The following is a 14,158-nucleotide window of genomic DNA, read 5'->3' as shown; positions in this document are numbered from 1 at the left end:
TTCATAAATGATAAGCATTTAGACACACTTACAAAGGTGAAGAGACAGTAGTTGTAAAATATGGTTTATAAGCCTTACTCCTAATTAAACTTCCCTTTCAATTCCTCCTGTTTCTTGCCATCATTCTTTGAAGGGGGTGGTAGTTACACCAATTGTGTTCTTTTCTTTACTGGCAATATTGGTGTGTTAGAACCTACTAATATAAATAATAATGGAAGACAGATAATAATGGAAGGATGATAATGGAAGGCTGGGGAAGAAAGGGAATATATTTTAACCATTTGAGAAAGACTGATTTAAAGAGCCTTTCTTGCAGCTAGGGATTTAACTCAGTCTGTGTTAGAACAGGTTCAATCCCCAGCACCAAAAACACAAAATAAAATTTAAAAGAGCCTTTGTTTACTACGTTTGTTTTTAAAATGTGCTGAATGAAAAATTTTCACCATTGCAATCTTGCTTTTTATTTCTCAGACTTAAATAAACCAACAGACTGCACAACCAAATTGCCTTTCATCTGTGAAAAATACAATGTATCTTCATTAGAGAAATATAGTCCAGATTCTGCTGCTAAAGTTCAGTGTTCTGGGGATTGGATTCCTTTTCAGAATAAGGTAAAAAGAGAATTGCTACACTGTACAGACAGTGATTGCTTTCATGCTGGTTTATGGCCTATGGTGGAAGGCCAACCCATCAGACATCTTCACTAAGCGTCTCTGCATGCATCAGTATCCTGCCTGATCCTTTCTGTTGCCAGAAACCATGGGTGACATCAAGAGTTAACTCTCAAGTTAGTCATGCATGCAGGTATTTCAAAATGCAGCATTTCTATTCTGATGCTACCAACACTTAAATTGCTAAAGTGGATCTGTCAATGGTTAGTAATACATTGACTAGTCAGGACTATCTCTATGGCACATAAGAAACTGACTTAATTTCTGGCTGCTGTTTTCTTTTCCCCCTCAAGGAGAGCATCCAGGCAGCATCTGACAATCAAATAAGATCAGCATTTCCCAAACTACTCTTCAGAGACTACACATATGCTACAAAATATTAATCATTGATTTTGCCTCCAAATGGGAATTTTATGATTAAAAAGGTTTGGGAAATGCTGCATTCTATATCTGCCTCTTTGAGATGCATAATACATTTTGGTATACATATGTGTTAGGAAATGTGTTTGGCTACTAAAAAGAAATTGCAACAGTATGTTAAAACATTTATTTTCTCATATAAAAGATGTTTAAAGGTAAACCAGCTGGGTTGGTGTGGAAACTCCTAAAGTCTTCAAATTCAGGCTTCTTTGTGTCTGCTCTGCCATCCTTACTATAAGCTTTCATGTTTAAGTTCAAATTTTCTCTCTAGGGTCTTTTCTAGAAGTGACTGGGTGACTTTGCCTATATTTTATTGGCTACTCCAGTCTATAAGAAAGCTGAAAAATAATTTTTTTGTAGGATGTTGTTGCAAGGAGCACAATTTGGGGCACAACACTCACACCCAGTGATCATAATGTCAAAAAGAAAAAAATATTTGACACCTGAAAGCATCTTTAGTAAGGGTAGCAGTGTATTCTGACTGCTAAAAATTAGGACAATTTGTTTAATTCTCCAACATACTAGAACCAGGTTAATTTGCATAGTTGATATAAAATTGAATTAAAATATCCTGCCAAGAGAAAAGGAGATGCTTTCTTTTCAAATGTGTTTCTTGATATAGGGAAGTAATGACTTTGAAATCAGATAGAACAGAATCTAAATGCTAACCTTACCACTTGGTAGCTATTTCACTTATGTGTTAAGTTACTTAACTTTCCTGTGCTTCAGTTTTCCCATTTGTTGTAAGAATTAAATGGACAAAACTACAAAAACTGCTTAGCACATAGGAAACATTCAAGAAATGAAAGATTTATTTTCTTTTTTCCATATTTTTGTTAGCGTATTATAATTATATGTAATGGTGAGATTCATTTTTATGTATCGGTACATTCACACAATATAACAATATAATTTAGTCAACATCAAGTACTTTATAAGTCACAACAACCCTACATAATGGTTTACAAATGAGGTAACCAAAAGAGAATAAGTGACTTGTTCAAAGGCACAGAGTTACTGAGTGATGTGACTAAGAAGTTAACTGGAACCCAATATCTCCCCCTTTGAGATTTTTTTTTTAATGTGATAGGTTGGAGACCATTCTTTAGTTCTTTATTTTGAAAGTATGAACCTGAATCCTTATGGTACTACTTTGCAAATTTACATATTTCACAGACGGAATGTCAGCAGCCCTCTGAAAGAGAGGCATTTACTTACTATGTGAGATTTCTTGTGTCTTTAATCTTATGCTTCATATGTGTCTTTGTTTGCAGTGCTTTCTAAAGATCAAACCCAAGTCTGTTAAATTTTCCGAAGCAAGAGATATCTGTCACTCCCATGGTGGCACCCTTCCTTCAGTGTTGAGCCAGAGTGAACAAGGTACCAGCAATTTTTTTTTGAGAAATATATTTTATTCTAATCCGGGAATAAAGTAAGTTTTAAGAGATTGTAGGAAATTAATATATAAAAATAATCTTAATTAATATATAAAAATAGTCACTGTAATCCCAGTGACTTGGGAGGCTAAGGCAGGAGGATCATAAGTTCAAAGCCAGCCTCAACATTTTAGCAAGGCCCTGCCTTAAAATAAAAACTAAAAAGGCTGGGGACATGACTCAGTTGTCAAGCATCCCAGGGTTCCATCCCTTGAACCCCCCCAAAAAAATTTGTTTTAATTAAAGTACATTTTTATAGAGCAGATAAAAGATTATCTTGATAGTTAAACAAAAGGTATTCATTGATATTTTTAGCACAGGTCTATCTTTAATTTCAATAAATCAAATGCTTTTTAAAAAAAAATTTCTTTCTAACAGATTTTATTACATCATTGCTTCCGGATATGGAAGGTAGTTTATGGATTGGTCTGCGCTGGACTGCCTATGAAAGGATAAACAAATGGACAGATGATAGAGAACTGACATATAGCAACTTCCACCCATTGCTGGTTGGTCGAATGCTGAGTATACCAACAAATGTAAGATTTTTTGAATTGATGATGTATGCAATTTTGTGAAATACCTGAGTCTCTCATAAATTATTGGATTAAAAACAAGGACCAAGGGGTTGGGGATGTGGCTCAAGCGGTAGCGCGCTCGCCTGGCATGCGTGCGGCCCAGGTTCAATCCTCAGCACCACATACAAAACAAAGATGTTGTGTCCGCCAATAACTAAAAAATAAATATTGAAAAATTCTTTTTCTCTCTCTCTCTCTTTAAAAAAAAAAAAAAAAGGACCTAGATGGGCATAGTAGTGCACGCTGTAATCTCAGCAATTTAGGGGGCTGAGAAAGAAAGATGGCAAACTCTAGGTCAGCCTCAACAAGTTAGCAAGACCCTTAGCAACTTAGCAAAACCCTATCTCAAAAATGAAAAAAGGACTGAGGATGTAGCTTAGTGGTAAAGCATTCCTGGGTTCACTTCCCAGTAATATGCACATACACAAAAGAACAAGGACCTATTGTATGTTTCCATTTATATTATACCTATGGAATAGGCAAATTGATAAAGGTAGAAACTAACTGAGTGGTTGCTAGAGGCTAAGAAGGATGGCAGAGGTGGTGGGCCATAGAGTATGGGGCTTCTTTTTAGAGTGGTAAAAATGTTCTAAAATTGATTTCAGGGTGGTTGTACTACTCTGTGGATACATTGAAAACAATTAGGTGTACATTTTAAATGGGTGAGTTGTATCCTGTATGAATTATAGCCCAACAAAGCCCTTAAGAGAACAACAACAAGCATCTCATAACTCCAGCCTTCAGGTGGATAACCTAGTTTTTCACAAGAGCATCAGATGCCATAGTACTTAATTAACAAGCATGTAAACTTGTCAGGAGTCTGTTGTAAACAGATGTAAATATGTATATTTTACTTAACACTTAGGGGATGTGGACTCTCAACCTCAGCTTCCTGAGAGAAAAAGATGTATTTGGTGATCATTTTTTTGTGAAGAGCTGCATGTATAGAAGCCATATTCTTACTTTCTGGATGACATTCTCTTTCATAGGAAACAAGGGAAGGAGAGAGGGCAATGTGTTGACAGTAGTTACACCAACAGGACATTGCTGCCCATTGCTTCTGTTCTTCCTACAGGCTGAGTCAAGACCATGTTTGTTCTCACAAAGGGCAAAGATTGAGAACCTAATATGAATGTCCAGTTTCAAAAATATATCCTGGATAATAATCAATTGATTTTCCTAACACAGTGCTGCTTTGTTTAAGGTTGATGTTGATAGCAAAGGGAATTCTGAATTTTGTCTAACAGTGTACAAAGTAAATATCAAAATAAGACTTGGTTATAATAGAAAACGTGGAAGTTACACAAGGGCAAACACACACACACACACACACCACACACACACACACACACACACACACGCACGCACACACACACACAGAGTCAACCCTGATTCCACTTAAATTTAAACTTTGTTTTTATGGCTTTTAAACTTTCAGCCATAATCCATGTTAAGAAATATATTTAAATCAGTATCCAGTACATAGATGTAGATATAGTACTGAATGAAAACACAAGTTTCAAGAAATAATACCCACCCTGAGAGATTGTACATCCTGATATTTTCCTTCTATTATCTTCTAGTCCATTTCATTCCACTCTTCTTTCTTATCCTATCCTATCCTGTTCTGTTTTATTATCACAAAGGCCAGCCAAAATCCACTGAATTGATTTCATGACCTACTTAATGACTTACCGTATTTGAGCCCTGATTTAGAGAACCACAATATATATTTCAGTATCGTTTCTACATATTGGTTCCCTGGCACAGATGAGATCACAGTATAAATACTAATGAGCTCAACTTTCCTCATATAGTATTATATAATAAGTAATTATAGGTGCTATTAAGAGATCAACTTGAGGGCTGGGAATACAGTTCAGTGGTAAGCATTACCAATGAATGTGCAAGACCCAGGGTTTGATCTCCAGCACCAAAAGAAACCCCAAAAACAGCAGCTCAGGAGGCTGAGATAGGAGGATCTCAAGTTCCAAGCCAGCTTCAGCAACAATGAGGTGCTAAACAACTCAGTGAGACCCTTTCTCTAAATAAAATACAAAATAAGGCTGGAAATGTGACTCAGTGGTTGAGTGCCCCTGAGTTTAATCCGTGGTACACAACACACACACAAAAAAAAAAGAAAGAAAGAAAGAAAAGTACTTGATAAGCATTTTAATGTTTAAACATTATTACTTTTTCTTATTTAGGTTTTAGAAAAATAGGTGCATGTTATTAGTTTTCTCTACTCTCTTTTTCACTTTTTATGCCTATTGCTCAATCCATGTTTATTCATGCTACTTCCACATTTTCCTGTCCTGCTTTTCCTGGAGTTACTTTTTTGTTCAGTTTCTAGTTTTTTATATTGAATTTTTAGTCTGCTTTTCCTTTAAAAAAAAAGAGAAATCATTTAATAATACACATTTGCCTCCACAAAAAGTTCGGCCCATATTCCATTTTCGGATTTTTAAAAATTTTATTCTTTATTATAATTATTTTATTTCAATTTTGGTTTAATATTTATGGAGTAGCATTTTTTTTTTAGAATTTCTTGCTCCTGGTATAAGGTTACTTTTAAAAATTTTTGTAAGTGTGATGTTTCAAATATATAAAAAATATAGGAACAATATACTTTGCATAATTTTTATGTCTCAAATTGTTAATTATAGAATGAAATCTAGGTAAACTTTTATCTTAATATATGGAAATTTTGCAGTGACTCATATTGGACCCAAACTTAAAGGTGAATTCTCTATTATGAGGTATAGATTTCATCATTACAAAAAGTTCAGAAACATTGAATAAATTTAATTAATCATGTTTTTGCCTATTTGAACTATTAAGACTGAGAGAATGTTAAGTATTATTATAGCTATTTTTATTTTATATCTAATAATTTTTCTTTATCTGTTGGAAGATATACTTACCATATTGCCACTATTTTGTTTTTTCTCAAATTAATTGTTCTTTTTCTTAGACTTTGAAAGTTTAATCAGGGTTTTCATAGAAATTTCATAGTAAGTTCCTTGATGGGATATTTTTACAGGGGGACAAAAACAATTTGGAATCCAGAATTTTCTTGCTGGGATCTTCAGACTGTTAGTTTAATAATCCGATGTCCATATTTGCCTTTTTGTTCAGTTCTTTGATGAAGAGTCCCACTACCACTGTGCTGTGATACTCAACCTCCCAAAGTCACCTTTCACTGGGTCGTGGAATTTTACTGCCTGCAGCGAATACTACTTTGTATCTCTCTGTCAGAAATATTCAGGTATCAATTGTTATCTAGATAACTAAGGCACTTTATGCTGTTAGAAATATATGGTTCTTTTTTACAAAAATCTTATAAATGAATTCATATGAATTTATAATCATGGGTAAATTATATTGCCTCATTGTGGCAGATTATCTCAAATGGAATGTGATTTTTTTCAAGTGGCATTCCCATACTTAATAAAATATAAAAATTAAATATAATATGGAATTTTTTAATAGTAGTTGTCTACTGAGTGTAAGTTATGGGTGAATTGTGTTCTTTCTACTCTGGTATATTCAAATTTTAGCTTTCATCTTGAGGAAAGGAGAAGAAAAAACAATATTTTAAATGTAATTCAGTACTGTATAAATATTCACTGTTAAATTCAGCACCAATTTTAAAGTTACAAAGCACTATAAATGGATCACTATGACTTCATAACCCAAACACAAATAAAATGGGTACTTAAAAACAGAAATTATCCATAATTTGAAAAAGATATTACATTGCTTTTCATTGACCATAGAGAGTTTTTAACAAGTACTTAAGAACAACAACAACAACAAAAAATTATTACACAATGAGAACCTTAAGTATATTTCTTGTACTTGGGCAGTTTTTTTTTCTAAATTGATCTTTACCCATTTGTCCCACGCTTTTTAGTCACTGCCTTATTCAGATAAATACTATAAAGCAGGAATTCAAATATCTCCTCTTGTAAGTGGCTTTGTGCATTGTTTCAGGGTACTTTGTAAGGGGACTTTGTAAGGGGACACTTTTAATACCTTACCTGGTGAAGCAGTTCAGACAAAGGAAGTATTTGGCACCAAACTAAAATGGTAATCTTATTGCCGACTACTTTTAGAACAACTAAACAAAATCTCGTTCTGATTTTAGAAACCAAATGTTGCAGGTCAGACATTTTGCCTAAGGTACATAGCAAAACATACCTAATTCTCTTACCCCAAAATTTAAAACAAGCAAATAGTCAAGAAATACCTAAAGCAGATTAGTCAGGGAAACATTTGAAAACTTGTCCCATGTCTTGCAATGCATGTGTGGGATGGTTGTTATTATTGTTTTCTTTTACAGACACTGAAGACAGACAGCCCTTGCAGAACACCTCAAAAACTGTAAAGTATCTTAATAATCTGTACAAAATAATCCCAAAGACACTGACGTGGCTCGACGCCCAAAAGGAGTGCCTGAGGGAGAACATGCACCTGGTGAGCATCACCGATGCCTACCAACAGGCATTCCTCGCTGTGCAGGCAGTCCTTTGGAACTCTTCCTTCTGGATTGGACTCTTCAGTCAAGACGTAAGTTTTCAGTTCCAACCACAAGGATTGGATGACAGATGTGACATTTTTATTGTGCATTGCATTTCTTGTAGACTGAAAAAAAAAAAAAACAGAGGTTTTTAAATCTGACTCCAGTAAATTTGATGAATATATGTTTTTCCTTAATTTCCCCTTGATTTTAACATATCCTGCATAGCTTGTATATTATATATCTTCATAACCTTCCCTAAATCTTAAAGAGTATTTCTTAGGATATTAATAAATAATACTTTAGTTTGAGAGCAATGGAAAGATATTGGAAGACTTTTTACTGAAGTAAAATGACACTGGGTGAAGGGTGGAGAGGGAAGTGAGCAGTATGAAGATGGGAAGAATAACTATTTTCCTATGAATTCATACAGGATATGGTGTTCCTCTGACCAAGGCTTGTTTACAGTGTTAGAAGTGTAGCCATTCTGGGTTACAACATCCCTAAGTTGTTAGCTGGGCCAGAAGGACAGAGCAAGACGCAGGCCATCTTAGGGAACGTCAGGAAGGAACTGGGATCCACATCTACAGAGAATGTCAGCCAGAGGCAAGAATATTGGGAGTTTTCAGTGAATAAGAAGAGCATAACCCTTATAGGAAGTGATCAAAGGAGGTAAAAATACCTACTACCCCTTTCTCATGGCCCTTCCATTTCTAAGAATGGAAGAACAAACAGCCTTCCCTTGTGGGTGTTGAAAGGTTATTCCCTTGGAAAAGCCAGGTTTGGATTAAGATCAATTAAGGCCAAGAATTCAGTAAGGAAATATTTATCACTTTAATTAAGAGATCTTATTTTCAGTAAGGAGACTGAGAATGGGATGATTTACTAGGAAGGAATGGAGGTTCCAAAGCCTAGGGCCAGGAACTGAGGGAGGTACAGCGCAGGGGAAAGAGGGCAAGGCAGTGTGGGTAAGAGTGTAGCAAAATCACACCCCAAAGGCCACATTGAGGCCTTGGGGGCTTAGGAATTGGTTGCTATGGTTACAGTTGGACCTCTAGTCAAGAATAGTTCAGAACGAAGCAGCTGGTGGTGCTAAGGCTTGACTGTGTTTGCTGTTTATGGTTCACTAAGGAGCCTATGTCTAGCAAGGCATATGGGCTCAGGAAAGCTTGATTCAGTGTTGGACCAGATCAGCATTGGTTATATAAGGCCCAGTGCCCTAGTGGCACCATGGGGAAACTCAGACGGTGCTGTACCCCACAACCCATGCCCTGGACTTCTACTCTGTAAATCCTTTCTCAAGATAGGTGGGTGATCAGGTCCCTGTCAGGATGTACAGACAGGTGTCCCCAGGCTTCTTATCCACCCCAGACTAGATAAAGGAGGAAACTGCCTTAAAAACAAGTGTCAAACAGTAGTGAGAAATTTAAAAGGCCTAAGGAGTTAAGAGAAAAGGAACTGGACTGGAGTTGTTGCTCAGTGGTAGTACGCTTGCCTAGCATGTGTAAGGCACTGGGTTCGATTCTCAGCATTGCATGTAAATAAATAAAATAAAGGACCATTGACAACTAAGAAATTTTTTTCTTTAAAGAGAGAGAGAATTTTTAATATTCATTTTCTAGTTTTCGGTGGACACAACATCTTTGCTTGTATGTGGCGCTGAGGATCGAACCCGGGCAGCACGCATGCCAGGCGAGCGCACTACCGCTTGAGCCACATCCCCAGCCCAAGAAAATTTTTTTTTTAAAAAAAGAGAGAAAGGGAACTAATATTTATGTGGTCCAGCTAATCATTGGGTTACATATTCTATACCTAACCGAAATTAATTATCCCATTAATTCTAGCCCCATGAAACTGTCATACTATTTAATAGATGAGAAGATGGAAATTTGGAGAGATAGGCTCACAAATCAAAAGTTAGTAAGTATAACTAAACTGAATTCAAAACCAGATATGCTTAGCTCCAAAGCCATTCTTCCCACTGCACCTTTTCATCCTTGCTTACAGCAGTTCTCACTCCATTTTAACTTTCCGGTTTCCAACAACCAATAGTTCCGATGATATGTGAGGCAGCAGAGTGTCATGGTGAGAACCATAGATTTTAAGGACTGGCAGCCTGGATTAGAATCCCAGCACTATGACTTTGCACACATTACATACCCTCAGTTCCCCTCATCTGTAAAATAGAGGTAATAATAGTACCTCTTTCGTGATTGTTATGAGGGTTAAGAAAGTTGATACTTTTAAAACACTTAGAAAAGTGCCTGGGACATTCTAAGTGTTATGTGACATGTATCTCTGTTCCTTTCATTAAAATGTTCCTTTAAAAGTAGAGGGTAAAAATAATACAAAAGGGATAACATGAGTTTTATTATTTGAAATGTATTTCTGCTCCTTTTAGGATGAGCTAAACTTTGGTTGGTCAGATGGGAAACCTCTTCATTTTAGTCGCTGGGCAGACAACAACAGGCAACTTGAAGACTGTGTAATATTAGACACTGATGGATTCTGGAAAACGGCTGATTGCAATGATAAGCAACCAGGTGCTATTTGCTACTACCCAGGAAGTATGTGGATTTCAAATATTTTAATGCTTAAATTATTGGTCTTATCAATAGTAAAATTTTGAGTGGCTTTATAAAATTTGATGTTGGAATTATAAAGAAATTATAATGTCCTTTTTATAACAAATTTTGTTGCAAGCATTTCTATTGAAGTAGAATTATTTTAAAATCACGCGTTTTTATTTGACATTTTTATCTTCATTTTTATATCAGTTAACACTTTATTGACATGTAAAGTCCCATTTTTAGCCTCATTTTGCATATATTTTGAATTCATGTTGTTTTAGAAAATCTACTTTTGTTGGAATTCTTTCATAATTCTTAACATCAACAACTAACAAACTTTTATGATCCACTGTTAAGATTCAGTTGATTGCAAGTAGCAATGACAAGCTCAAGATAGCTTAAAGCAAAAGGGAAATTAGAACCCTAGAAATAGGGAAAGAGCTGAGCCTCCTAGGGGATGGAGATCAGGAATCCAGAGATGTTCCCTTCCACCTGTTTTTCCCTGTGTATCTGCACTCGGTTCTTTATATACATTTTACTTGTCTCTGCATATAGTGGTGTTTGGTGTCTCTTCAACTTTTACTTAATAGATGTAAGTGGAGACGAGTTAATGTTTCAGAATTTCACTTTTTGTATTCTTAGACTTTGATGGATTTAGCCTGAGTCAGATATACAACCTCTAGACCAATTAGAGGAAAATGATTTTATGACTGTCAGGGGCCTACATTTGTGGGTTTGTGATAGAAAGAACATGCTATTTTAGAGACAAAAGAATTTATTGTGAGGTGGGGAAGATACTGAATGGTCTATACTACATATTAAGCTAATTTGATTTATTGTGAGTAGAGCGTATCTATATTTACATCTTCTTAAGTGCACAGCCTTTCATAAAATGAACAAAAAAGCAGACTCTCTAGAGGCCATATTTTAAATTATATTTCTGTTTGATTTGGTTAAAGTAATAACTTAGTTAGAACATCAACTATTTCATTAAACTGTTCCTATAGCCAGGCACCGTGGCACATGCCTGTAATCCCAGTGGCTTGGGAGGCCAAGGCAGGAAGCTCACAAATTCAAGGTCAGCCTCAGCAACTTAGCAAGACCCTGTCTCAAAATAAAAAAAATAAAAAGGGCTAGGGATGTGACTCAGTGGTTGAGTGTCTCTGGATTTAATCCCTGGTACCAAAAATAAATAAATAATAATTAATTAAATTAGAGATGTCAGTAATGAAAATGAATTTTTAAAGTTATAGTGAAGTGCTTGTTAATTAGTAGTTTTGTATAGTTTCTCTGAGGTGGCCCCTTGTACTTGATATTTCATAATGCAGGAAGACAGAAACTGCATTTAATCTAACACCTAATTTTTTACATTCTTCTATTTCACAATAGGGGAAAGAAAATTTCTTCCCTACAGAAAGACAGTTTCAATACATAATATTTGAATATAAACAGAAAAACAAGCATCACCAGGCTATTACTACTTGACTTCCTAAATATTTCTTACAAATTAGTTCTAATGACTATGAACAGGGTTTAACATTTACATCTAAAATTAGAATTCTTATCATTTACTGTTTTTTCTAGATGACACTGAAAAAGAGGTCAAACAAGTCAAAAGTGTTAAATGTCCATCTCCTGTTCTAAATACTCCGTGGATATCATTTCAGAACTCTTGCTATAATTTTATGATAACAAAGAATAGACATATGGCAACAACACAAGATGAAGTTCATTCTAAGTGCCAGAAACTGAGTAAGTATATTATACTGTTATTATATTTTGTATCATACTAATTTTAAAAAAACTGTTATAAATATTTCTAATTAGCACTAGTAATTTGATTTAAAAAATATTTATCTCCTTATTTCCACATTATGAATGACAATGTATAAAATTTTGTGTATGGTTCAAATGACAAGTATTAAATTAATTTCTTTGTTCATCCATTTGAGAACTAGTCTGTCTTTGTATATGTGAACAAGATGGGTTCATCTTAAGGAAAAGAAATGATACTAGAGAGCAGAGAACTGGATGTCAAACAAGCTAGACAAAGGGAAAAGTGAAAAAAAGGTTAGTTCAAGTGGTCAAAAGCTTAGAAATAGCACTGAGTAACAGCCAGGCTTAAAAGAAATGTACATTTTACACTTTTAGCTCTCAAGACTTGAGATACTTCCTATGAAATCCATTGAAGATTTATGACTTCTATACAACAGAACTTTTGGAACTGTGAACTTTGTGGGAAGTACTTTTGGAAAATATCAAGCCATTATTCCCCAAAGTGTTCTCTATGTAACATTAGTCTTGAGAGATGTCCTGCAAAACAGATAGATAAACACTAGACTCCAAAACCTCTTGTTTGACATTCTCCAAGTCATGAGTCTATTTTAATACTGGCATAAATGAACTAGTTTATCTCTGTTTAAACCACTGTTTGCAAATATTTTATCCATGTAGATCTTGTCTGAGATGACCCCTTGCTAATTTCCTGAAATACATTTTAGAAATACTAGACTTTGGGGCTGGGGTTGTGGCTCAGCGGTAGAGCGCTTGCCTAGCACGTGTGAGGCGCTGGGTTCGATCCTCAGAACCACATAAAAATAAACAAATAAAATAAAGGTATTATGTCCAACTACAACTAAAAAAAAAAAAAGATTAAAAAAACTAGACTTTTTTTTTTTTAACCCTAATAGGAAGTTGTTTTACAGTCCATTTCAGAGGCTTTTTTTTTTTCCTTTCTTTCTTTTTTTTTTTTTGGTACCAAGGATTGAACTCAGGGGCACTCAACCACCCGAGCCACATCCCCAGTTCTATTTTGTATTTTATTTAGAGACAGGGTCCCACTGAATTGCTTAGTGCCTTGCCATTGCTGAGGCTGGCTTTGAACTTGCGATCCTTCCAGCCTCCCCAGCTGCTGGGATTATAGATGTGCACTACCATGCCTAGCCAAAGGCTTTTTTTTATTACAGAGTAATCTCTTGATAATATGTCATTAATGTAGGTGGATTTGTGCCACCTGGATGATGAGCTCTAAATAAGGAAAGTTAAATGAATCAATGTCTAAAATTCTTTACTTGGATACTAGTTTTCCACTACACTGTAGGACCACATTTAATATTTAAAATGTTTGAATATTTAATTTATTCATTTTAGTATAATGAGATAGCTTCAGTTTTGTGTCTTTCTAATTTTTCAATATTGCATATGTTTTGAAGAATATTAAATTGGGGAATAAAACTTCCTAAATTTGTCAAACAAAATAAAATGTTCTGGATAATTAATTATTAAAATTATCAACTTTATTATTTAACAGATTCACAATCACACATGTTGAGTATTCGAGATGAAAAGGAGAATAACTTTGTTCTTGAACAACTTCTATACTTCAATTACATGGCTTCATGGGTCATGTTAGGAATAACTTATGAAAGTAAGTTGTAAATCTGCCAATTTTCTCTGTTTATATTAGCCCTTCATTATAGCCTTCTTGTCAAACTGTAGAAGTCTAGTTCTTCAAAGTATGTGATTTATCAATATACAAAAAATATAATTATGCAGGGGTCGGGGATATAGCTCTGTGGTAAAACCCTTGCTTAACATATATGAGGCCCTGTGTTTGATTGCTAGTATTGCCAAAAATTTTTAAAAGCATAACTATGTACTTGCTCTAACTTATACACATACCAAGACAGTTTTTATGTCTCTGCTAATGCCATTGTTATACCTTTACCACCAAGCTAAGAGTTAAATACTGGAAAAAAATTTCTGTCCTCCACTCTTCCTTCTGGAAACTCAAGACTAAAAATGACCACACTCACATATAAATCTCTAGTACTTACTTTATATCTCAACTAACTATGTGGAATGAATGACAACAGAATCACACTTTTATTAATATTTCACCTTTGGGTTTATAGCACTGGCTTGGGGTAGGCATAGGGTAATAAGCAACAGGAAAACAACA

At 34.9% G+C, this 14,158-nt stretch overlaps 1 protein-coding gene across 2 annotated transcripts in view; it reads left to right on the top strand.

Annotated features, from left to right (window-relative positions):
• The window catches only part of Ly75 (lymphocyte antigen 75), a 90,999-nt gene that overhangs the window by 54,198 nt on the left and 22,643 nt on the right, over positions 1 to 14,158 (top strand). For both annotated transcript variants that reach the window (XM_077802652.1, XM_026393091.2), the window contains exons 21-28: positions 472 to 611; positions 2,366 to 2,471; positions 2,906 to 3,066; positions 6,244 to 6,373; positions 7,451 to 7,677; positions 10,029 to 10,194; positions 11,782 to 11,949; positions 13,508 to 13,624. In XM_077802652.1, coding sequence (XP_077658778.1) covers positions 472 to 611; positions 2,366 to 2,471; positions 2,906 to 3,066; positions 6,244 to 6,373; positions 7,451 to 7,677; positions 10,029 to 10,194; positions 11,782 to 11,949; positions 13,508 to 13,624 — 1,215 coding nt within the window. The remainder of the gene's footprint in view (positions 1 to 471; positions 612 to 2,365; positions 2,472 to 2,905; positions 3,067 to 6,243; positions 6,374 to 7,450; positions 7,678 to 10,028; positions 10,195 to 11,781; positions 11,950 to 13,507; positions 13,625 to 14,158) is intronic.

Source organism: Urocitellus parryii, chromosome 1 (assembly GCF_045843805.1).
Source record: "Urocitellus parryii isolate mUroPar1 chromosome 1, mUroPar1.hap1, whole genome shotgun sequence".
Classification (NCBI taxonomy): Eukaryota; Metazoa; Chordata; class Mammalia; order Rodentia; family Sciuridae; genus Urocitellus; species Urocitellus parryii.
This window is presented reverse-complemented; position numbering and strand designations above follow the sequence as displayed.